General features: G+C 40.0%; 1 protein-coding gene across 2 annotated transcripts in view; it reads right to left on the reverse strand.

Annotated features, from left to right (window-relative positions):
- Positions 1-4,552: 4,552 nt before the first annotated feature.
- The window catches only part of TMEM192 (transmembrane protein 192), a 29,929-nt gene continuing 7,785 nt past the window's right edge, over positions 4,553-26,696 (reverse strand). Inside the window, exons 2-6 of one of the 2 annotated variants that reach the window (XM_005217428.5) lie at positions 25,554-25,700; positions 20,702-20,966; positions 14,122-14,256; positions 6,718-6,820; positions 4,553-6,401 (exon numbers count right to left, since the gene is read on the reverse strand). In XM_005217428.5, the coding sequence (XP_005217485.1) occupies positions 6,263-6,401; positions 6,718-6,820; positions 14,122-14,256; positions 20,702-20,966; positions 25,554-25,700 (789 nt within the window). In that variant the 3' untranslated portion in view covers positions 4,553-6,262. The remainder of the gene's footprint in view (positions 6,402-6,717; positions 6,821-14,121; positions 14,257-20,701; positions 20,967-25,553; positions 25,701-26,696) is intronic. The other variant, XM_005217429.5, reaches the window with a different exon arrangement.

Below are 26,696 nucleotides of genomic sequence, written 5' to 3' on the forward strand. Positions count from 1 at the left end.
AGACTAAAGCCTTTTTTTCTATACAAACAAGAAACAGGGGACACAGTGGGTCTTTTGAATCCAGGAGGGCCATACAGGATCCTACTCTTTCACTGCTGAGGGGATGGTACCTTTCACATGGCAGTTTTATCTCCTGCTTTCACAGGGACAAAGGAGAATAAGAGCTTATTTCTTTTTTTTTTTTAAGTGACTCTTTTATGAGTGGTGGGTTCTCTTGTGGGTTCTTTTCTGCAGGGGTTCTTTTTTTGCTGGGCCATGCGGCATGTGGGATCTTAGTTCCCCAACCAGGGTTCAAACCCATGCCCCCTGTAGTGGAAGGCAGAGTATAAACTACTCAACTGACCACCTGGTCAGTCCCAAGAGTTTACTTTTTTGTAAGTGGTTGTTTCTCAATAACTTTAGTTTAAAATAACCAATATGCCAAACTGACAATTTCGAGGAGACATATATTCGGAACCCCTACAACATAAGGGAGATGGGCTGAGTGTGAGCGGGAGGCCTCAATAAACAAGAGACATGTGAACACAGACTTGAAGGAGGTAAAGTTCCATAGGAGTTGATCTTTCCAGACAGAGGGAACTGGGGCGCAAAGTCCTTAGTTGGGGATGTGTCTCACAGTCCAGAAACAACATGACCAGAGCAGAGAAAGTGAAGGAAAAGCTGAGGTGGGTGGGAGCTGATTTTCTAGAGCCCTGGATGTCACTGCCAGGGACTTGGATTTTTATTGAACATTTAGGACTCCCCTGGTGGTTCAGCAGTAAAGAATCGGCCTGCAATTCAGGATACCTGGGTTGGATCTGTGGGTCAGGAAGATCCCCTGGAGAAGGGCATGGCAACCCACTCTAGTATTCTTGCCTGGAGAATCCCCTGGACAGAGGAGCCTTGCAGGCTACAGTCGATAGGGTCACAAAAAGTCAGACAGGAATGAAGCAACTAAGCAGCAGGGAAACATCAGAGTTGCATGGTATATGTGTACTTTAGCATGACCTCTTTGGCTCTTACACTAAACGTTGATGTTTGGGGTGGGGGAACAGCATTGGTTAGAAGCTGAAACACCATGTAAAGAGACTATTTCAACAATCCATGTGAAGGTGATGGATTCTGGCTCTATTTTAAAGGAAAAGCAAGGTTTGCTGATAGATTCTGTGTGCATGTGAGAGGAAGAGGAGCTACCCTGGTGGAGATAAAGAAGGCTGTGTTGGAAGGCTTAGTTTTGCAAAATGCCTTTCAGGCATTGCAGTCAGGATCTAGAGGAACAGCTGGGTATATGCATCTGGAGGTCAGGGAGGACACATCTGGAAGTGGCCAGCTTGTACACTTTGCTATAGCCATGAAGTCAGCAAGAACAAGAACTGATGGAGACGAAAGAGGACCAGGAGACACTAACATCAAGAAAAGTAGCCTGCAAAGGAGATAGGACAGGAGACCAGTGAAAAGGAAAATTAGGAGGTTGCAGTGTCCTGGAAGCCAGAGTAAAGAAAATCAAGTGAGGAGAGAGTGGGGAACTGAGAGGACCACGGCAGGCAGGCCGAGGAGGTATACTCAGTCCCAGGTAAGAGATACCCTACCTTTTGTCTTGATAAGAAGTTCCAGTAGAGTAGCTGGGTAAAAAAGCTGGGTCAGAACAGAAAGAATGGGAGGGGACAATTTAGAGACATGTTTACTATAGTCTTCTTTAGGAAACCTAGGAAATGTCTTGAGATTTTTGTGATTTGTGGTTGTCGTATATTTGAGGTTTGTTTCCTCAAGAATTCAAGAGGCTGCCAGATGGGAGTTTTGTATTCAAGGCTCACAAGAGCATTTCAGATCAGGCTGTAAGACCACTAAATACTGGTGTCTTCTGTAAAAAGTATGAAGCAGACATAAAGTTCATTTTCTCTGCCATTCAGTTTTCTGAATGTTTATAGGATACTGAAGCTAAATTCTTTCCATAAGTCATACTAACATTAAAATCTCCATGAGGCCTGATTTACAGAAAAAGAATTGTATTCCTCAAACCAGATACTGGCTTGTTTGTCTATGCATTCACTTTTACCCTCCCTCTATCTTACTCCTCCCAACCCCACCCCAGAATGTAGGTTCCATGACAACAGAAACCATCTCTGTCTGACTGACCCCTGTTGCGAACACCTACAACACATCCTGGTGCGCATTAGCTCCCACAGAATGTAAGTATGAAATGAAATGAAATGCCTGTGTACAGACATTACAGAATCACAAGTCCGTGTGCCCAATACACAGTAAGACCCATCAATACTAAAACATTAGAGTTTGGAACACAGAAAGGTTTATCACACATTCATACAGGGAAATTGGTGGCTCATGTCCTAAGAATCCCAAAATTACTGAAAGCTTTTAGAAAGCCCCTTTAAAAACAAAAGGTGAGGGAATGTTGTGGTGAGTTGTTGCAAACTTCTTGGTGTCAGAATCTTTGTGGTCAGGTCATGGTTCGGTAACGATTTTCCTGTTTATCTCTACCAAATGAATGTTATTCGTTTATTATTAACAGAACAATGTTACTCTGTCCTGACAAGAAAGGGCAAAGTCCCAAGGTACAACTTTCACCCTCCAGGTCCCAGTCCTGGCTAAGAGGAGGCAAAGCTCAGCTACAGCTCCTCAGGGCCAGGTTCCCCACACTCTGCCCACCTGTCACCCCTGAGGGAGCCGGGCATCCAACCCAACTGGCCCTCAGTCTCCTCAGGCTGCCCAAGTAGGTGAGACCAGGTCTCACAGACTGTGACCCAGACAAACAGACACTGCTATTAGGTCACAGACGGGTTCACTGCTGCCTCAAGGCCTGGGCCTCGGCGTGGAGGGGCTGAGTGAGGGCTCTGGAGCCCTGCAGGACAGAGTGTCCAGCCTGGTCCCTGGGCCCGCCAGCTCACCCGTTGGCCCAAGGCTGAGTAAGCTGGAGGGCCTCCAGGAAAAGGCCTGAATCTGCCTCTTACCTCACTCTCCACCTTATGACCACCACACCACTGACCCTGGCTGAATCACTTCCCTAAGGTCCCTTATTGACAGTTCCTTGTGGACAGGGCCCCTGGCTGACCAGTAGCTGGGCAGGGCAACTAACAGCCCCTCATTGATGCTTGCTTGTGGGCAGGGCCTACTGAGGTAGCAACCAACAGCTGAGCGAGATCTGTTGCCTTGTAACAGGGTATGGAATAATAAGGCACAGCAATGGCTGCCTGCTAAGGGCTGTGCTCATCCTGCTGTTACATGGAGACATTTTTGGTTGTCACAACTAGAGGTTGCTACAGGCATCCCAGTAGTCATACTGCTAAACATCCTATGTGCACAAAACAGTCCCTGAAACAAAGATTATACAACTTAAAATGTCCATAGCACCAAGGATGGAGAACCCTGTCTTAGAGAATAAAGGAAAAAGAATTAACTCAATTCATATAAGACCTCTGTTTGAATCTCCGGATGAAGACAAAGGCCTCCAGCAGAAGCCTCTGTGTGTGTGTATACATACATATTTGGCCTTGCTGTGCAGCTTGTGGGATCTTCATTCCCTGATCAGGGATTAAACCTGGGCCCTCAGTAGTGAAAGCACAGAGCCCTAATCATTGGACCTCCAGGGAATTCCCAAGTCTGAGTGTATTAAAATTCCCTCAAGATACTCCTAGCTTTCACCCAATATACTTTAGGGGTCTATTTGTGTCAGTCCCACCAAGGCTGCAGGGACAGAATCCAGCCTGTAGTTGAAGAGTACATGGCAAAAGTACCCCAAACAAAGTAGAAAATATTCCCAACAAATATAAACTGAAGACTATCCTGATATAGAAAGGAAGATCGTGTTTGTTATGAAAAAGAATATCCTAGGAGAATAATAAGCAAAAGACTTATACATGTACATCACAAAAGATTTGTAAAAGGACAAAGAATGAAAAAAAAAAAGTCAGCCTCATTAATATTCAAAGAAATGCAGTAAGTCATGATGCTACTGTCATCTGAAATACAATTTTCAAATTAACAATATAGAAATACATCACAGATATAAACATACACACGCATGATAAAATGTTACTCCACCTGCCTTTGTTCATTCAGCACCATGTACTCTGCCACCCATTTTCCCATTCCACCCTGACAGTCTGATCCTCCTGAAACTAAAACCAAGTGCCACTTCCTTGCTTAGAACTCTTCAGTGGGACCCATTCCAGTGCAGGCCCCTTGGCCTACAGGGTCAGGATCGCCAGAATCTCGGTTATTCCTCCTCCCAGTCCTGCCTCACACTTTGGGCTCAAGTTATACACAGCACGTATGGTCATCAGTAGCTGTCGTACTTCTTGTTTGCTCATGAATTTCCCTGGAATTCCTAAAGCTTTGTCCTCCCCACTCCCTGCCAGAGAACCCTCTGACTTGGAGCCCCTATGGTATCTTGGGGTTTCTGCCATCATCTCACATAGCACAGAACCTGGAAATCCTAGTCCTCTTCTTAGAGTGTAAGTTTTAAACTAGGACTGTCTCACTAATTTTTGTATCCATGGTGCTAGCACAGTGTCCCTGGTGCATAGAATGATTAATATTTAAACTGTTTTGTTCATTCTTTTTAAAATTTCTTTTATTGTTTGAAATGTTCAGCATTCTGTTTAGAAAAGCATGTTGGTGATTATACAGATATCCCATCAGAACTTGAGTTCTAACTTTTAAACTATACTTTTCTCTGTAAACCAAAGTTCATCTCATAACCTTAGAAACTGATGACAGATACAAATTGAATTTTAAAAATAAATGAGCATTAATCACCTACCATCAGTGCTTTCCTTAAGGAAAACAGCTAAAGGCAAAAGCTCTCCAGGGCACAGAGACAAATTTCCACAGAACGCAATGGCTTTGAGACATACTAAAAGGAAGGGAAAAAGAGAAAAAGGGAAGAAGAGAAAATCAGGAAACCTGGATACAATTTTAACTTTAAAAATACAATTTTGGCTTTAGTTTGTGAATGCTGTCATTTTGGGGGACTCAATGGGGTTGACTGCAGGTGACAAGCAATCAATCACCTGTCCTCAGCAGAAAATCCTGAGAGTGCTCTGAAAGCGCTGTATCTGAAGGAAACAGACATTTGCCGTTTCATAAGTATGGTATGATCCACCGAAGACATTCCTTGTCAAACAGTTATGTATTAGCTCAAAGATTTTTAAATCAAATATTCATTATTCAGCTAAATACAAAAAAGATTTTTAGCAGCATACTAATGACAAATATCTCCTCTCTCATGTTAACCATTCAACCAAGAGGTTTGCTGAGGCAGCATGGAAAGGTGCCAAAAGCAAACTGACAAATGAAAAAGGCAAAGTAGGAAAAATGGAGCAAAAAAAATGCCATTTACACATAAAAATGCTTCATTTTATCTGAAGAATTAGATATGTTTAATATCTGTATATAAACAGTTGATACATTTTTTTCCCATCATAATTTTTAAGTATAATCCAAGACTAAAAAAAAGTTCTTTTTTTCTTTCAGACAAACTTAAAGCCACAGAAGACTCCTTTTAAATCAGTGAACTTATTGATTCAATGACAATTGGTCAATATTGAAACAGCAATCTCTCGAAGAAGGGTCAAAGTAAAGAAAGAGAAAGCCTAAAGTCTTCTCCATTTCAGCTGCTGCCAATCGCAGGCCCTGCTGCTGCCACACGCAGCAGTGCTTGGCCTAACACCGGTCCAAGTAAACTTCAAATCTTACTTCTGGAGGAAGGAAAACTGTAAGGTTTGGAAGGTAAATAACCTAGTGGAAAATTCTTTATAAAAACTATAAGGGCCAAGGATATCCAATACCACAGAAGCATATAAAATACATAGGCTCCATGGAAAAAACCAGTAACCATAAGAAATGATGACTTCTCTCACCTGTACAAAAGTGGGAAAAACTCATTTGATCAAAACCCCATTTTAAGTAGGTTGTCATGTCAGACTTTCTTTACAAAAAGACAAATTATCACCAGGTTTCAAAGAGTATGGAAGAAGTGTTGGCCAAGGAGATGTTTAAACTACACTTTGACCTAGGATAAACCAAGTGGTTAAATAATTTCAAAATGTGCAAAAGATATATTTTCCATGAGTTATCAAGGCTCTTCAAAGTGCCTTTCAAATGATCCATGAGTCCTACTTATTAAACAGTCACACAGGTGAGAATCAGATTCAGGTTTCCAACAGAAACTGTAGAATGTTACTTGGCAAAGCTGCAATCTCCTGTGACACCTTGTCAGGGAGTTGATCAGTCTTAAGTGACTCTGGTTCCTCTGGAATTGCTGTCAAATCCCACTTGGCTGTGAGCCGAGGTCAGAGGACGAGAAGGCCAGCAGCCGCTGACTGAGGAGTGCGTTGTGCCGCTTCAAGTACACTATGATGTCTCCCTGCTTCTCCACAAGTTCCTCCAGGCTCGAGAGAGGCCTGCATAGAACCAAGGTGGCCATGGTTACACATGTTCACCAACAGTCTCTTTGCTAACGGAGCCCTACTACTTTTCAGTAAAACATATTACATTTGTTATTTTTCTTAGACATCATAAGCCAAAGCAATATCCTCAAATGAGATTCTTTCTTTAGATGTAGTTTCACCACAGCTGAGAGGAAAGAAACAAATCAAACACAGTTGTAAACATATTCTAACACATGCAGAGTCCTAAACTCCAAGCATCAGAATGGTCTCTAGATTTTTAGATGAAAAAACTTAGTTCCCTTTCTCTACTCCTTCACTCTGCACATACCTGAATCCAGTCTCCGAGGTAATATTGTTGGAGTAAGCATAGATTTTTTCTTCCTCAAGTACATCAGGCTGTGGCTTGGCTTTATTAAATTTTTGAATTTTCACTAAAATAAGAAAGTCATTGTCAGGTTATCCAATCACAAAAAATTTTCTAATTCCATTTATTCAAATTACATTAGGAATTGCCTATTCTTTTCAAATAAAATGTAAAAAAAAAAAAGTACTTCATAAAGTGAATAAACAAAAATAGGAAAAATTGACTAAAAGGGAATGGAAATGCTGATGCAGACAGGCAGGAGTAGAATCAGGAAACAGCCATCAGTGGTCACTGCCAGGAAGTGAAGACACCTATATAGAGGAGCCAAAGTTTGATGACTTGGAGGCCAGTGATGAACTTGAAGTCCTAATCCCAACATGACTGTCCTTGGAGACAGTACCTTTGGTGAAGTAATCAAGGTAAAAACAAATGGCATTGTTGATCTGATACATGAAGAGACACCAGGGATGCACTTACACAGAGCCAAGGCCACATGAGAACACAGTGGGAGGGCAGCCACCTACATCCCAAGGGAGAGGCCTCAGGAAAGTCATCCTTGCCCCCACTAATCTCAGATGTCCAGTCTCCAGAACTGAATAACTAAGTTTGTGTGTCTTAGTCATCCAGTTCTGGAAGCCCCAGAAGACTAATGCCACTGGCAGAGGTCAGGTGCAAAGACAAGGCTGCTGCTCCAACCTCAGATCTGCCTACACACCTGCATGTCTGAATAACAGCCACTGTCCAGGCACCTACTCCAACTGTGTAACAACCGTGGGACATGGCTGGAATGAGTACTCCCACCAGAGATGGTACAAGGAGACAGAGGCTGAGGCAGGTCTCTGTGATAGGCAGTGACTGCCCTTGAGAATTATTTCTGCAGCTCAAAATGGGTGGAGTATTCAGCATGTGGGAGAGGAAGTGAGTTAGGCCCTGGCACAATTTTTATTTATTTATTTTTAATTTTATTTTATTTTTAAACTTTACATAATTGTATTAGTTTTGCCAAATATCAAAATGAATCCGCCACAGGTATACATGTGTTCCCCATCCTGAACCCTCCTCCCTCCTCCCTCCCCATACCATCCCTCTGGGTCGTCCCAGTGCACTAGGCCCAAGCATCCAGTATCGTGCATCGAACCTGGACTGGCAACTCGTTTCTTACATGATATTTTACATGTTTCAATGTCATTCTCCCAAATCTTCCCACCCTCTCCCTCTCCCACAGAGTCCATAAGACTGTTCTATACATCAGTGTCTCTTTTGCTGTCTCGTACACCGGGTTATTGTTACCATCTTTCTAAATTCCATATATATGCATTAGTATACTGTATTTATGTTTTCCCTTCTGGCTTACTTCACTCTGTATAATAGGCTCCAGTTTCATCCACCTCATTAGAACTGATTCAAATGTATTCTTTTTAATGGCTGAGTAATACTCCATTGTGTATATGTACCACAGCTTTCTTAACCGTTCATCTGCTGATGGACATCTAGGTTGCTTCCATGTCTTGGCTATTATAAACAGTGCTGCGATGAACATTGGGGTACACGTGTCTCTTTCCCTTCTGGTTTCCTCAGTGTGTATGCCCAGCAGTGGGATTGCTGGATCATAAGGCAGTTCTATTTCCAGTTTTTTAAGGAATCTCCACACTGTTCTCCATAGTGGCTGTACTAGTTTGCATTCCCACCAACAGTGTGAGAGGGTTCCCTTATCTCCACACCCTCTCCAGCATTTATTATTTGTAGACTTTTGGATCACAGCCATTCTGACTGGTGTGAAATGGTACCTCATAGTGGTTTTGATTGGCATTTCTCTGATAATGAGTGATGTTGAGCATCTTTTCATGTGTTTGTTAGCCATCTGTATGTCTTCTTTGGAGAAATGTCTATTTAGTTCTTTGGCCCATTTTTTGATTGGGTCGTTTATTTTTCTGGAGTTGAGCTGTAGGAGTTGCTTGTGTATTTTTGAGATTAGTTGTTTGTCAGTTGCTTCATTTGCTATTATTTTCTCCCATTCTGAAGGCTGTCTTTTCACCTTGCTAATAGTTTTCTTTGATGTGCAGAAGCTTTTAAGGTTAATTAGGTCCCATTTGTTTATTTTTGATTTTATTTCCAATATTCTGGGAGGTGGGTCATACAGGATCCTGTTGTGATGTATGTCAGAGAGTGTTTTGCCTACGTTCTCCTCTAGGAGTTTTATAGTTTCTGGTCTTACGTTTAGATCTTTAATCCATTTTGAGTTTATTTTTGTGTATGGTGTTAGAAAGTGGTCTAGTTTCATTCTTTTACAAGTGGTTGACCAGATTTCCCAGCACCACTTGTTAAAGAGATTGTCTTTAATCCATTGTATATTCTTGCCTCCTTTGTCAAAGATAAGGTGTCCATATGTGTGTGGATTTATCTCTGGGCTTTCTATTTTATTCCATTGATCTATATTTCTGTCTTTGCTGGCACAATTTTTAAAAACTCCACAGGATTCTTTCCTTTCCTGTAATAACCCTTGAGATATAATTTACATACGATGCAGTTCACATGTAATTCCTTTAATGTGTACAATTCAATGGTTCAATACATTCAAAGAGTTGTGCAACTATCTCCACAATCAATTTTAGAACATCTTACCACCCCAAAAAGAAGCTTGGGTTCCTTGAGCAGTCATTCTTCATGTAGCCCAGCCTCTAGGACTAGACAACACTTACACATTCTCTTTCTCTATAGATGTGCCTGTTCTGGTCATTTCAAGTATTATAGAATCATATAACATTTATGGCTGTTTTTTCCTGTGGGCATAATGCTTTCAAGGTTCATTCACACTGTACGTGTCAGTGCTTCATTCCATGTACTCCTTTTTTTTGAGCCTGAACACTATCCTCTGTATAGACAGACTATCTTTTGTTGGTCTAGTCATCACTTTATGCTTTTGGGTTGTTTCTATTCTGTGTGTGTGTGTGTGTGTGTGTTAGTTGCTCAGTGGTATCTGACTCTTTGCGACCCCAGGGGCTGTAGCCTGCCAGGTTCTTCTGTCCATCAAATACTCCAGGCAAGAATACTGGAGTAGGTTGTCATTCCCTTCTCCAAAGGATCTTCCCAATCCATACTATAAATAATGCCACTTGGAACACAAAGTGTAGAAGTAGGCAGATACCCAGAAGTGCATGTACTGAGTCATATGTTCAATCTGTCATGGAACCACCAGGACCCACAGATGATTTTCATGTGACTCTCAGCTGAGAACAAGGCAAAAGAAGTTTAAGCAATGAAGTTAAAGAGAAATGTGGGAAGGTTAGGAGATATGCAGAGGGTTCACCAGAAAGGACCAGAAGGAAGTGAGATGCCAAAAGAATGAAGTGAGGGAATGTAACAAGAAGCCCTTGACTTTCAGGAGACGGTCAAGAGAATTAAGAAATGAGAAGCCTCTCACACAAAAACAGACACATAGATCAATGCAGCAGGATAGAGAGCCCAGAAATAAACCTACACACTTATGGTCAATTAATCTATGACAAAGGAGGCAAGCAAATACAATGGAGAAAAGAAAGTTTGAACTTCAATAAGAGGGGCTGGGAAAACTGGACAGCTACATGTAAAAAATAAAATTAGAACACTCTCTAACACCATATGCAAAAATAAACTTAAATGGATTAAAGATCTAAATGTAAGGCTGGAGACTATAAAACTCCTAGAGGAAAACATAGGTAATATACCCTGACATAAATCGCAGAGATTTTTTTTGGATCTATCTCTTACAGTAAAGCAAAAATAAACAAATGGAACATAATTAAACTTAAAAGCTTTTGCACAGCAAAGGAAATGATAAATAAAACAAAAAGAAAACCTAAAGAATGGGAGAAAATATTTCCAAACCAAACCATGACACCAACAGGGATTAATTTCCAAAATATAAAAATAGTTCATACAGTTCAATATATATATATATATATATATATAAAACCCCAAACAAAAATGGGCAAAACTCCTAGATAGACATGTCTCCAAGAAGACATCAAAATGATCAAGACATGAAAAGATACTTAGCATCACTAATTAGAGAAATGAAAATCAAAACTATAATGAAGTATTGCCTCACACCAATCAGAACAGCCATCATCAAAAAGTCTACAAATAATAAATGCTGGAGAGGGTGTGGAGAAAAGGGAACCCTCCCACACTGTTGGTGGGAATGTAAATTGGTGCAGCCACTATGGGAAACAGTATGCTGCTGCTGCTGCTGCTAAATCGCTTCAGTCTTGTCTGACCCTGTGCGACCCCAGAGACAGCAGCCCACCTGGCTCCCCCGTCCCTGGGATTCTCCAGGCACAAACACCGTAGTGGGTTGCCATTTCCTTCTCCAACGCATGAAAGTGAAAAGTGAAAGTGAAGTCGCTCAGTCGTGTCTGACTTCTAGCGACCCCATGAACTGCAGCCCACCAGGCTCCTCCGTCCATGGGATTTTCCAGACAAGAGTACTGGAGTGGGGTGCCATTGCCTTCTCCAATGGGAAACAGTATGGAAGTTTATTAAAAAACTAAAAACAGTTACCATATGATCCAACAATCCCATTCCTGAGCATATATCTGGAAGAAAAACATGGTTTGAAAGGGTACATCCACCTCAATGTTCATTGCAGCACTGTTTACAATAGACGAGATATGGAAGCAACCTACATGTTCACTGATGGAGGAATGGAGAAAGATGTGATACATATATACAATGGAATACTGCTGCTGCTGCTGCTAAGTCGCATCAGTCGTGTCCAACTCTGTGCGACCCCATAGATGGCAGCCCACCAGGCTCCTCCATCCCTGGGATTCTCCAGGCAAGAATACTGGAGTGGGTTGCCATTTCCTTCTCCAGTGGAATACTAGTCAGTCATTAAACAGAATGAAATAATGCCATTTGCGGCAACATGGATGGATCTACTGATTATCATACTGAGTGAAATAAGTCAGAGAAAGACAAATATATGATATCACTTATATATGGAAACTAAAATATGATGCAAATGAACTTATTTACAAAACAGAAATAGACTCACAGACACAGAAAACAAACTAGGATTTCCGAAGGGGAAATGAGGTGCAGAGGGAGGGATAAATTAGGAGTTTGGAATTAACAGATATACACTACATACATAAAATAGATAAACAATGAAGACTTACTATATGGCATAAGGAACTATATGCAATATCTTATAATAACTTATAATGGAAGAGAATCTTAAAAAGAATATATGTATCTGAATCACTTTGCTGTACACCTGAAACTAACACCACATTGTGAATCACCTACACCTCAATGAAAAAAAAAGATATGAATAGCCCCTTGGCTTCCAATGCCATAAGCACAGCACCCTCATCCAAGAGCAGATAGGGACTGAGCATTGGGCTCCACCATGAAGGCTGGGAGTGTTCAGCAATAAAGATGAGGCCACCAAGGGGGCAGGCAGGATCCCAGGAAGCCAGGGTCCCAGGGGAAGTAAAGAATACATCTCGAGGAGGGAGCAAACCACCATGTCCAGTGCCACTCTGGAGATGAAGGATGAGACCTGACTGTCCCAGGAGGTTTGCTTCTGAATCGGAGTTATGTTCATATGGCATTTCCTTATAATGTTGTCTTCCACATAATAACTCCTAGATAAATGAAGAAACTTGGAACAAGTTTAAGTTTCTTGAATTTGGGAACAGAAATAACACTTAACAGGGTATTAAAATAAAAGTTAAGAGGCAGAAATAAAACACTTAGCTCGACAATATAAAAATGTCCAACAATCAGACTCATCTTTGCAGGGTTTTTTTTTTCTGAAGATGTTCCACTTTTTAAATTGAAGTACAGTTGATTTACAATGTTGTGATAGTTTCTGCTGTTTGTGGTTTTTAAAATAAGCTGCATGCAGTCAGCATTTTACAGATCGCAGGCCAGGCGACACCATGAGTGCAATCTACATAGAACAAGAAATCTTCCACTCTTTCTTTCTGCTACAATAAGCCCAGGAGAGCTCTCACTAAACTGCAGGACATGGGACATGGGCCTGCTGCCCTTATACTCCTTTCCTCCTGAGCTGAAGCCAGAACATCAGGGCTGCTAGAAGACTGGTAACGGAGTAGCATTTTTTGAAGCTTGGATTGTTTTTAAACAAATGGTGAGCTAATCAAATCACAAAGCTTGTAAGTTTCACGTTCCTAATTTTTTTCTACAGAGGCAGTCCAGTGCTCAATGAAAAAGTCCATCTGTATTTCTAGAGATTAACTACTTTACTACAGACAAGTCAGTCCACTTTAGGTTAGAATTAGTGTATCAAAGAATCACGTCATTAAGAGTTACTACCCACATTACCAAAACTAGGTATCTTTTAAATCTTTTTAATATAGGGAGGAAAAATGCATGTATTAGGAGATTAACCTTAAATATTTTGTGATACACTTCAATGTATCATAACAAAAGCAATATTTGCCCTAGAAGTCTCAATCAGAGGCACAAAATAGTAAAATGGAACACAAGTTTTGGTCGATGTGACTTTTCCTTCATAACTGAAGAAATTATCTCTTTCAAATGGGACAGATAGGGGTATTTTATTGTCACAAAACAACTGTTGATCAACACTACCAAATTAGCTGTATTACAGATTTTGGTGCATGTCAATATTGCAACAGGCATGAAATCTTGATTTCTTCCAGCTTTGGATTTTTTTTCTCTTCAAGAATCCTTCCACCTATTTTCCATGTTAACATACTTGAAGCTTATTTAATTTTACCACTCAGACTTTTGAGAGACAGCTATACAGAGCAATCCTCAGACAATTCTAAATTTAGAAAGAAGTAGGTTTTTAAATGGTTTATCAAAAACAAGTTTGGTTTAAATGCAGTTTTCATGTACTAACTTATTTACTTTCATTTTTTATTACGATTTTCACCCCACCAGCACGTGGGATCTTAATTTCTGGATGAGGGATAGAACCCATGCCTCTGCAGTGGGAGTTACAGAGTCTTGACCAACATGACCACCAGACAAGTCCTACATTTTGTTATTTTCTAATTTAAAGCCAGACTTACACCTCAGTTGCCTTTGAGGATGCAGAATTTATGGATTTTTTTTTTATCATTTTTTTTTTAATGAAAAGCCTTCATTCTATTTAATAAGAATTTGTTGATGACACAAATTTAGAAATATGACTCACTGGTATGTACCTAGTGGTTTGAAATCAGAGGAGTTTGGATGTGGTCAGCAATGAGAGACATGGGTACTCAATAGGGTCTCAGCCACGTAGAAAAGCTTTCCTGCCAGAAAGGTAAACGGGCTGAGCTTCAGGTGGGGATGCGACCTGCAGTTAAAGACCTTTCTCAGTATTAACAGGCTCCTTGTCATGCTCACCTGTGTACACAAGCAGGCATGTCAGGGAACAGATCAGCTCCAGGGCCAGGGTGGCCAAAATGAGGTCCAGGTACCACGTGCTGGGCTCAGGGAAGGAGTGCTGCAGGCAGAGCAGGAGGAGGAGTGCCGTGCTGCCTGTGGGGAGATGTGCACAGGTCGGGGCACAGCCGGGGTCCAAGCGCCCCGGCCACCACCACAGCAGGGGCACCACAAGGGCATGCAACCCCAGTTATTCAGCAAGAAGGAAGTTAGAGGATGGAAATCAAACACAAATAACAACACTGCCAAAAGTAAATGATGCCCATAACACAAATAGAGAAGAATCTGGACTTTCTTAAAACTCAAGGAGTAAGTTTCTACAAAGACCCAGTGGCCTGTTCTGGTCATGCACCACAGTCAAGGGCAGGGCGAGGGTCCAGAAAAACCCAGGACACGCTGCTGACCTTGGACAGATGATCCACCACCTCTACTTACTGTGACATATGGGATGACGGTACCTTCCTCACAGAGCTGCTGTGAGGAGTAAATGAGTTTGTGTGTGAAAAACACTTAGAATGATGCCTAGCCTGTAAGTATTCAATAAATATGAGCTGTTTCCCCCTGCTCAGATATCCATTAATTATTTTTGAAGATCATTTTAACTTCATCCTATACTTTTATTTTGAAGACTGTCAAAGAAAAGTTTGGGCTTCCCAGGTGGCTCAGTGGTAAAGAATCTGCCTGCCAATTCAGGAGCTGGAGGAGTTGTAGGTTTGATCTTCAAGTTGGGAAGATCCCCTGGTAAAGGAACTGGCAACCCACTCCAGTATTCTTGTCTGGAGGATTCTGTGGACAGAGGAGCCTGGAAGGCTTCAGTCCATGGGGTCACAAAGAGTTGGATGTGACTGAGCATGCACATGCATCAAATAAAAGTTTAGGGGCAGAAATCATTCCTAGTGTTTTATCTTAGAATTTCCTAAAACTAACACACTTATCTAAATCTGATCATGGCTGGGGAGATGCTTATTTGACCTACCTTCTATTTCTTGGTACAATGGGATGATTTTGAGCCATGATTTTAAATAACCTATCAGAAGTCCCTCTACACAAAGCAACAGTCTAGCACAAATCCCTAAGGTCTTTCCTTACACTCACAAATGTCAGTGTCCTAGCGTGTTGACCAAGAGCTCAATTTATAAATTAGCTTTATATACAAGGAAAATTTAACTTTACAGCTTTAGGAAGAGGAAAAAACTAGGGGAAAACCTTTGCAGGGAAAGTGAACACAGTTTCCAAAGGATTTTTGATATCCTGAGAAGGCCTGTGTCAGCAAGGTGGCAGGACATGGGGTGAACTTGCAGGCAGCAGCAGAGACTGCTGAAGTAAGACATTCTCCTGATAACAAACACTGTAGACACAAGAGCACCAAACCCATGTTTCAGTGAAGGGTTAAGTTTTCAAATCAATGAAAAAAACAACTAAATGTGCAACTTGCTATGTAGCTAGTAATATTTGAAAGAGTTCAAGATTAAGGAAGGAGAAGAGATAAATCAGATAAATACTTTCAGCTTACTGGAAGGAAACCAAAGCCCTTTCTCCCATCTCCACAAAATAAAGTAAAATCAATTTATTTTTCTCTCTGCAGAGAAAAACAAGTGTCAAGATGAAGCTAAACAATACCCAGAAATACTATCATAGGCAAAAAAAAAGAATGGTTACACCCTTCATATTAACTGGAAGTTCTATATCCTCATAGATTTATGTTCTTTTTATTCAAATTAGAAAAATATATATATTTAAAGAAAATAGAAACAAAGTAAACATCTACCCCAATCTCTCAGATTTTCTGGGTCCTTATATAAGCAACTTAAAAGTGAAGCCTTCTGTGATTGTTTAGAAATAGGTTGTGATTAAGGGTCACACATGTAGCAATAATTTCAAAGTCAGAAGAAAGGCAAAAGATAACTAGAACATGGAAGCAACCTAGATGTCCATCGGCAGATGAATGGATAAGAAAGTTGTGGTACATATACACAATGGAATATTACTCAGCTTTTAAAAAGAAGGCATTTCAATCAGTTCTAATGAGGTGGATGAAACTGGAGCCTATTATACAGAGTGAAGTAAGTCAGAAAGAAAAATGCCAATACAGTATATTAATGCATATATATTGAATTTAGAAAGATGGTAACGATGACCCAATATGTGAGACAGCAAAAGAGACACAGATGTAAAGAACAGACTTTTGGACTCTGTGGGAGAAGGCGAGGGTGAGATGATTTGAGAAAATAGTATCGAAACATGAATATTATCATATATGAAATAAATCACCAGTCCAAGTTTAATGCATGAGACAGCTGCTCAGGGCTGATGCACTGGGATGACCAAGAGAGATGGGATGGGGAGGGAGGAGGCAGGGGGGTTCACGATGGGGGACATATGTGCACCCATGGCTGATTCATGTCAATGTATGGCCAAAACCACCACAATATTATAAAGTAATTAGCCTCCAATTAAAATAAATAAATAAATTAAAAAAAAAAAAAGATTAGACAATCTCTTGGTGATTTCAATACTATTTCCAGACCAGCACTTGGAGAAACTGAACATACAGTCAGTATACAGGTCAGTATACAGACAGGATTCCACTTTTGCTTTGTCAGAGACGCAGAGTATAAGTGACATCTTCTAGCCAAAAACAAGCACTGCACATTAGCCATGAAGTGAAAATGAAGGTCACTCAGCCCTGTCCCTGTCCAATTATTTGCGACCCCAGAGACTATACAGTCCATGGAATTTCCAGGGCAGAATACTGGAGTGGGTAGCCTTTCCCTTCTCAAGGGGACCTTCTCCCCCAGGGATCGAACCCAGGTCTCCTGCATTGCAGGCAGAATCTTTACCAGCTGAGCCACAAGGGAAGCCAAAGAATACTAGAATGGGTAGGCTATCTCTTCTCCAGGGGATCTTCCCAACCCAGGAATTGAACCAGGGTATCCTGCATTGCAGGTGGATTCTCTACCAACTGAGCTATCAGGGAAGCCCACACATTAGCAGTAGAAGGCAGAAACAGCTCTTCCTCTGGGGGCAGTAAAGGCCACCCCCTTGGAGATGTGTCAGAACTAGTTATCCCACTACAATGTTTCTTTCTCTGCAATCCCTGGACCCTCCACCCCTACTGAGACCCTTACTGAGCAGATGAACTCGCAGTCTGACTTTCAAGAAAAGGCACTACAGAATAAGAAAAAAAAAAAACAAAACATTAAATTCTATAGAGCTGTTTTTCTGTGAAAAGATTAATTTCTAATTTGGCTTCAAAATGTTTAAACATTTATTCTGGACTCAAACTGAAACAGAGGGCTTTTTTTAAAAAAAGGTAGAAACCTTGACAATTAGGCAAAAATACATGAGAGTTCAAATTAATTCCATTAAGCTTTTAAAATGTCTGCAGCAATAAAGAAAAGCAGGTAGGCATATGTTCAAAGTCCTCGATGGACTTTCTGATCTTGCATTCATAAACTGTTTCCCACATTTCTGTTTTAAATAATACATCTTATTATAAAACAGTCTCTCTCTTACTGCAAGAAAAGCACTATGCTGTTGTTTAGTCATGAAGTCATGTCTGACTCTTTGTGATGCTATGGAGCCTCTGTCCATGGGCTTTCCCAGGAAAGGATACTGCAGTGGGTAAGAAAAGCACGAAGAAGCTTCATGTAAAATAAAACAACTCTCTCTTATCCTACAAGTATAAACTAGCATCAGCTTTATATCTCCTTGAGATAAATAAGCCTGCTAGTAGCAAGAGGAATGAGGGGAGTCACATTTCACCCAGGCATACCTTGCTCACAATGAAGTGGACAGACAGTGCCACAGTAAAATATGCCTTTTTGTCATAAAGGTTGTTTTAAGCTGATTAGTTTTAAGAAATGGTAGACAAAGATGAAGTTCTGAAAACCAACTAGGAGTTACCTTTTACGAGAGATATTTACATTTATAAGGGAAATCTCCATTTATAAGGTTATATCCCTCTCTATACCAGGATGAGATTCGAGAGCCTTCCTAAGTGAACAAAGGAAAGAAATAGAGGAAAATAATAGAATGGGAAAGACTAGAGATCTCTTAAAGAAAATTAGAAATATCAAGGGAACATTTCATGCAAAGATGGGTACAATAAAGGACAGAAACAGTATGGACCTAAAGGAAGCAGAAGATATTAAGAAGAGGTGGGAAGAATACACAAAAGAACTAAACAAAAAAGATCTTAATAACCCAGACAACCATGCTGGTGTGATCACTCATCAGGAAACAAACATCCTGGAGTGTGAAGTAAAGTGGGGCTTAGAAAACATCACTACAAACAAAGCTACTGAAGGTGATGGAATTCCAGCTGAGCTATTTCAAATCCTAAAAGATGATGCTGTTAAAGTGCTGCACTCAATATGCCAGCAAATTTTGGAAAACTCAGCGGTGGCCACAGGACTGAAAAAGTCAGTTTTCATTCTAATCCCGAAGAAGGGCAATGCCAAAGAATGCTCAAACTACTGCATAATTGCATTCATTTCACATGCTAGCAAGGTCATGTTCAAAATTCTCCAAGCTAGGCTTCAACAGTATGTGAACCAAAACTTCCAGATGTACAAGCTGGATTTAGAAAAGGCAGTGGAACCAGAGATCAAATTGACAACATCTGCTGGATCATAGGAAAAGCAAGAGAATTCCAGAAAAACATCTACTTCTGCTTCATTTTGTACTCTAAAGCCTTTGACTGTGTGGATCACAACAAACTGAGGAAAATTCTGAAAGAGATGAGGATACCAGACCACATTACCTGCCTCCTGAGGAACCTGTATGCAGGTCAAGAAGCAACAGTTGAACCGCACATGGAACAACAGATCGGTTCCAAATTGGGAAAGGAGTATACAAGGCTGTATATTGTCACCCTGCTTATTTAACTTTTATGCAGAGTACATCATATGAAATGCCTGGCTGGATGAAGCACAAGCTGGAATCAAGATTGCAGGGAGAAATATCAGTAACCTCAGATATGCAGATGATACCACTCTTATGGCAGAAAGTAAAGAAGAACTAAAGAGCCTCTCAATGAGAGTGAAAGAGGAGAGTAAAAAAGCTGGCTCAAAACTCAACATTTAAAAAACTAAGATCATGGTGTCTGGTCCCATCACTTCATGGCAAATAGATGGGGAAAAAAATGGAAACAGTGAGAGACTTTATTTTCTTGGGCTCCAAAATCACCACAGACGGTGACTGCAGCCATAAAATTAAAAGATGCTTGGTCCTTGGAAGTAAAGCTATGACAAACCTAGATAGTATATTAAAAAGCAGAGACATCACTTTGCCAACAAATGTCTGTATAGTCAAAGCTATGGTTCTTCCGGTAGTGACATATGGATGTGGGAGTTGGAACATAAAGAATGCTGAGCACTAAAGAATTGATGCTTATGAACTGTGGTGTTTGAGAAGACTCTTGAGAGTCCTTTGGACAGCAAGGAGATCTAACCAGTAAATCCTAAAGTAAATCAACCTTGAATATTCATTGGAAGGACTGATGCTCAAACTGAAGCTCCAATACTTTGGACACCTGATATGAAGAGCTGACTCATCAGAAAAGACCTTGATGCTAGAAAAGATAGTAAGTAGGCAGAGAAGGGGAGGACAGAGGACGAGATGGTTGGATGGCATCACTGACTCATTGGACATGAGTTGGAGCAAGCTCTGGGAGACAGTGAAGTACAGGGAAGCCTAGTGTGCTGCAGTCCATGGGGTTGCAAAGAGTTGGACACGACTGAGGGACTGAACAATAACAAATACCACAATGACTCGAACTCTCTAGAAACTCTAATCATGGGGAAGGCAAGAAATCAATGGAAATCTGCCTAACAACCTTACCATTGCTTATTGCGCTTTTCCTGGTCACCTCTCAGAATACTGCCCCCTGCAATCTTTCCCATCTTCTTTGGTCTTTAGCTGTAGATGTTATTAAAGTGGGTGGCTTAGGCCATTTTTGAGTCACTCAGTTCTCTTGGGTCTCTCTCTTGTATATTGTTGTTTAGTTGCTAACTGTGTCTGACTCTTTTGTGATCCCATGGACTATAGCCCACCAGACCCTTCTATAAATGGGATTACCCAGGCAATCATACTGGAATGGGTTGCCGTTTCCTTCTCCAGGGGATCTTCCCAACCCAAAGATTGATTGCATCTCCTGCATTGGTAAACAAGTTGTTTACCACTGAGACACCAGGGAAGCATCTCCCTTGTATACAGGAGGTATAATGTTATTAAACTTCTGTTTGTTTGGTTTTTTTTTGTCTCCTGTTAACCTGTCTTTTTTTGGTGGAATCTCAGCTAAAAACCTATAAGGGGAGAGGAAATATTTTTCCTCCTCTATATAACAAATACAGATTTCAAAGGGAAATACAAGAAAAATTTCAAGACATTAAGGTGATATGAATTTTAGTGGCCACATCACTCTCACAGAAATAACAGCATATATTTGATTATAAAATCAAATTTAACACTTTATTCTGCTGTCATTTATGCCACTCAAGCAAGCTGCCAAAGAGCTGAATGAGACAACTGAACTTACCAGTGGAGTGTATCATCAGTGGAAGTCTTTTCAGATGTCTTGTTGACCGGTAGATCTTGTTATAGCCTCGGTTTCTTACTTTGCAATGGTGATACTGAATATATCGTTCAAGAAGGAAATACAGAATCCACAAAATAACTTTTCCAAGGATTATGACTGTCTGAACTTTCAATGGGTTGGTATAGTTTCCTGGGCACTTGTCCTCCATTGGATTGGGGTAAGAACAAAGCACACCTGTTAAAAATGCTAAAATAACAAACACAAGCTGGTCGAAAAGAAAACAGTAGGATTAACATTCAATATTTGGATTTAAGAAACAATAATGTCCATGCCCAGCACATACTCTTATACCTATGACTTTCACTGTCCTATATTTTATGAATTTAAAAATGCATTTTTGCTATTTTTATAAACTTTTTAAACAGATAACCTGGAGAAATTTTTGCAGAAAATTTGGGGAACAGACAAAATCGCAAATAAGAAAATAAAAACCACCCTAAATCCCATCTGCTAGAGATGAGCACTTCAATGTTAAATGCAGTTTCCTGTCCACTTCTTTTATTAAAAAGAGTAAAAACAATTAATTCAGCACCTCAAAAGTAACTAATAAACATCATGCATTAAAGTTTATTTCTAATTTCAGTTTTAAGAGAACTAAAATAATTGTCCAATTAGATTGACAAAATTTTAAAGACTGGTATCAAAATATGGGCAAACAGACAGTCTTACAAAATGCTGACTGGTCTGGGAAGTGTTGTTGAAAATAATTTGGAAATATCTTGACTGAGAAATCCTATCTTAAGGACCCGGTAGTCACTCAGAAGTAAAAGCAGAAGTAAAAGATATTTTACTGCAGTTTTCTCTGTATTTGAAAAGAAAAAAATGTAAACTGTCCAAGTATATGTGTGTATCCATAGCAGAATATTTGAATAAATTAAGGTATACCCACTCACATAATAGAATGTTATTCAGCTATAAAAGAATTAATTGAAGTTCTATCTATTAGTTTGGGTGGATATCTATGACATGTTAAGATTTGAAAACACTAAGGTATAAAGTAGTAGTTGAAAGTGTGGTCTCCAGACCAGTTAGAAATGCAAATTCTCAAGCCCCAAATCAACACCTCTTGGGGAGCAGCCAGCAGCCTGTGGTGTAATAAGCCTGTCAGGGGGTCTGATGTATGTTCAAGTTTGAGAAATGTTGTTTAGAAATAAATACTGTAGTACCCTTTTTTTTTTTCTTGGAAATGGGAGACCTTTTACAATGTGGTAATCTTTTTGTATTTATTTGTAGGAACTTAACAAAAGATACCGTAAGAAATACAACAAACTCTGAGATACATTTACTAACTCAGGGAGATAGGGTGAAGCAGAGAAATAGGAAGATTATATCTTTGTATACTGTGTTTTACTTGTTACAATAAGGAAGTATTATTCTGTAATATTTTAAAAAATCAAATTAAAGAAAATGTTAAATGCTGTCATTAGCATCCATCACCAAGCAGGCACCTATCACCAAGCAGGAAATCTTATCATGTAATAAATCTATTTAAAATATATGTGATTTGTCAAGAGCAGTAATATTTGCTATATTATACACATCCTCATAAAGCAAAAGTGGAAAAGTCAACATACTCCCTCTACTGTAATGTACTGTACATTGAACCTAACTGAACCATTTTATACACAGTAGCATATAAAGGCATTAATTTTTCTTGTTCTTTAACACAAGATTATCTTAGTCCTAAAATTAGAGCAATCAGTGCCATAATAGCAAGGCAGGCAATTTTTTTTAAGTGTTGTGTGATGTGTGTGTATGTATGTATCACATACATAAAAAGTATGTAATACAAATTACACAAAAAGGCACCAGGAAAGAAGTGCTTCAGTTGCTGTCTGGAAATTAGGAAGCCATGGCAGAACCAGGCCACTTGCTAGATGTATAGAGGAGCACAGGGTACCTCTGTCCTCAGTGCAGTCAGTTCTCCCGAAACGCACCTCACTGGAGTAGCAGCTGGGCCAGTCCTCAACCACATCCACTCTCCTCACGAACACCCAAGAAGTGGCAAGATTTTGCCCTCTTTTGGTTTTTCACATTTCAGCAAAGAGCAACTGCAGCCCCTAGTGCTTGAGACTGCAGTCATCAAAATGAGGAAGAGACTTAGAACAGAGCCCCCAGTGAGCCTCCAAGACCATTCATACATGTGTCTTGTTTTTATGATGTTGAACTTTACTTATTTCTTTTTATTGAGGAATATAACTGACATAACATTGTGTAAGTTTAAGGTGTGCAATGTGTTGATTTGAAACACTCATATGTTGCAAAATGATGGCCACCATAGCTTTAGCCAATACCTCTGCTGCTGCTGCTGCTGCTGCTAAGTCGCTTCAGTCATGTCCGCCTCTGTGCGACGCCATAGACGGCAGCCCACCAGGCTCCCCCGGCCCTGGGATTCTCCAGGCAAGAACACTGGAGTGGGTTGCCATTTCCTTCTCCAATGCAAGAAAGTGAAGAGTGAAAGTGAAGTCACTCAGTCGTGTCCGACTCTTAATGACCCCGTGGACTGCAGCCCACCAGGCTCCTCCGCCCATGGGATTTTCTAGGCAAGAGTACTGGAGTGGGGTGCCATTGCCTTCTCCGAGCCAATACCTCTATCATATCATATATAATTACCATCTCTTTTTTGTGGTAAGAACAATTATTTAGTCTCCAAGCAACTTTGAAATTTATAATATTATAGTGTTGACTGTAATCTCTATGCTATGCATTAGATCTCCAGGATTTATTTATCTCGTAGTTGACATGTTTAAAAAATCCCCAGACATTTGTAATTTTATCATATAAAACATGGGAAAACATTATACTGATTTCTCTGTTTAACATTATTTCCTAGGTGTAAATAAATTGGTAAATGTCTGTCAACATATAGATTTATCTATATCTTTTTTTGTTGTTTTTATAACTGAAAAAGTAATACATGATATGGTAAAAAAAAATTTTCAAATAGTACAAAAGGTAAACATTAAAACATATTAGGTGTCCCTTCCATTCAGGTGCTCAGTTCAACTAGTATTAAAAGGGTCATGTCTGCTTCTGGAAATACTCTATTACAGAATACAGAATAAATGTTAAATGTTTCCAGTACTAATTCCAAGGGGGTGGGTGAGCAGGAGGCGAGCAAGCCTTTAACACCAGCTTTAACACCAGCTGCATGTACTGCTGCTGCTGCTGCTAAGTTGCTTCAGTCGTGTCCGACTCTGTGCGACCCCAAAGACGGCAGCCCACCAGGCTTCCCCTCCCTGGGATTCTCCAGGCAAGAACACTGGAGTGGGTTGCCATTTCCTTCTCCAATGCATGAAAGTGAAAAGTGAAAGTGAAGTCGCTCAGTCATGTCCGACTCTTAGCGACACCATGGACTGCAGCCTACCAGGCTCCTCCGTCCATGAGATTCTCTAGGCAAAAGTACTGGAGTGCGGTGCCATTACAGTTCAGCTCAATTCTGATACTATCCACCTGTATATCCACTATCCACCTAAAATCACTTCCACTATCCACCAAGGTATCAGATTCCCTCGGATTATAGGCTCAGTCCCACAAGACTACCCCCACTTCAGATGCTAATTGCAAGTCTAGCTTGTAACCAGTGTTTCTTACCTACTGGCTACAAATCAAAGATTCCCAACTCCCTCATGGGCTCAATTAGTTTGCTAAAGGGGCTCACAGAACACAAGAAACCTATTTACTCTCCAGATTACCAATTTATTACAAAGGATATTAAAGGATGCACATCAACAGCCCATTGAAGAGACACACTGGGTGAGGTCCCAAAGGAGCTCCTGTCCTGGTGGAGTTTGGGGCCTGGCAGTATGGCACATCACAAGCGTTCTGGCTCACTAACCTAGAAGCTGTCTGAACCCCTTCCTTTTGAGCTTTTACAGAGGCTTCACTACATAGGCCTGGTTGATTAAATCACTGGCCATCAGTGACTGATTCAACCTCCAGCCCCTCTCCCATCCCCAGAAGTCAGAGGGTGGGACTGTATGTTCCAGCCCTCTGTCCCTGCTTAGTTTCCCTGGCTGTTGCCCCCATCCTTTAGGTGCTTTTCAAAGTCAACTCATCAACATAAACAGAAATGGTGGAATGATGCTTGCTATGAATATCAAGACACCCAGTTCACCTTTATGACACTGAAGTGATCTTAGGAACTGAAGACAAAAAGACCAAAAACTGTAACAAAAGATACTCCCATTGCTCTTATTGCTCAGGAAATTCCCAGGGTTTTGGGGAGCTGAGAGCCAGAAACCATGGATGATGACCCAGTGCACCTGAGAACTCTACTCTGATCACCTGAATGACCAAATATGTTTCTTGTAAGTCACAATATCACCTACATGCCCAAAAGCTCTCTCAACTCCCTTGCAAACATGCAAAAGGAACATTCTGTTCACACCATTGTAAACCTCATTTTTTTCCATTCAACAATGAATCATGAAGAGTAGTTTAAATACACACGCATCTACCCCAGATTTCTAAGTTTCTCTTTTAATATTACATAAGCATTCCTTCATATGGAAAGGACATACAAAACATCTTCTGGGCAGTGGTAGTTTGCAGTTCCTTCATATTGCAGACAACATTGCTATCATAAACAATACCCTTGCATGTGTGCAAATATGTCTACAATAAATACTTTGAAGTAGAAGTATTAGTAAAAAAGTATGCATACTTTAAATGCGGATAGATACAGCCAAACTGCCCTCTGCCCTCTGAAGAGGTTATAAATTTTTTTTAGAAACATCACCACTAGCAAAACATCACCTCCAAATGGATCACTTTCCCCCAGCCAACTTACATGTATCAGCAAGAGAAGATTTGCTATGATGACTGTAGGAAGAGGGTGGAATCTGGGCCTAAAATGAGCATGTAAAGAGTGATGTGGAAGATGCTGGGTGTCCAGAAGAGGGTCATCTTCAATACTCTGGATAAGATCCAAGGAACCCTGGGGTACAGAAAATGGAAGCAAGCAATAAACACCACTTTCTGGATTATGTTTTCAAGAAAAACTACTAACTATAAAGCTTTAAAATTCATTACAAAAATTACAGACAAGACACCATACTCCCTACCTAAAGCCAAATTTGAAAAAATACCATAAACCTCTTAATAACTACTGTAAATAAATTGGTAAAAATAACAACTATTAAAACAAGTAAAGGAAATATTGATTCTTTATCTCCAAATAAGGTAATACATAATGGGATTAAAGCAAATAATTTTCTTCAAGCCCTGAAAACTTACTTATTTTTAAAATACTTTATTCAACAGCTTTATTGACATATAATATATATAATGTAAAATATACTAGCTTAAGTATACAATTCAATAAATGTCTGTATATTTATAGTTAGGCAACTATTACAACAATTTTAGAACACTTGCAACATGCTAATCATGACCATTTATAATCACTCCCCATTTCTGTCCCTAGACCTAAGTAACCGCTAATCTGTCTTTATAGATTGTTTTTTTTTTTTTGACATTTCATGTAAATGAAATCATAAAAAATGTGTTGAGTCCTGCTTCTTAGTACTGAATATGTTTTTGAGTTCATCTGTGTTGTGGCATGTATCAGTAATTAGTTCATTTTTATTGATGAATATGGTATTTCATATATGGATATACCACATTTTGTTTGACCATTATAAATTGATGTCTATTAATAACAATGCTGCCTCATACAACTCAATAGCAAAAAAGCAAAACCAAAAACAATTCAATTAAAACATGGGCAAAGGAACCAAATAGACATTTTTTCAAAGAGGAAATACAGATGGCCAACAGATGCATAAAAAGATGCTTAAGATCCCTGATCACCAGGGAGATGCAAATCAAAACAGCGATAAGCTATTAACTCACACTTGTCAGTATGGCTTTTATCAAAAAGATGAGATAATATGTGCTAGAGAATATATGGAGAAAAAGAAACCCTTGAGCA

This window comes from Bos taurus, chromosome 17 (genome assembly GCF_002263795.3).
Source record: "Bos taurus isolate L1 Dominette 01449 registration number 42190680 breed Hereford chromosome 17, ARS-UCD2.0, whole genome shotgun sequence".
NCBI classification, from domain to species: domain Eukaryota; kingdom Metazoa; phylum Chordata; class Mammalia; order Artiodactyla; family Bovidae; genus Bos; species Bos taurus.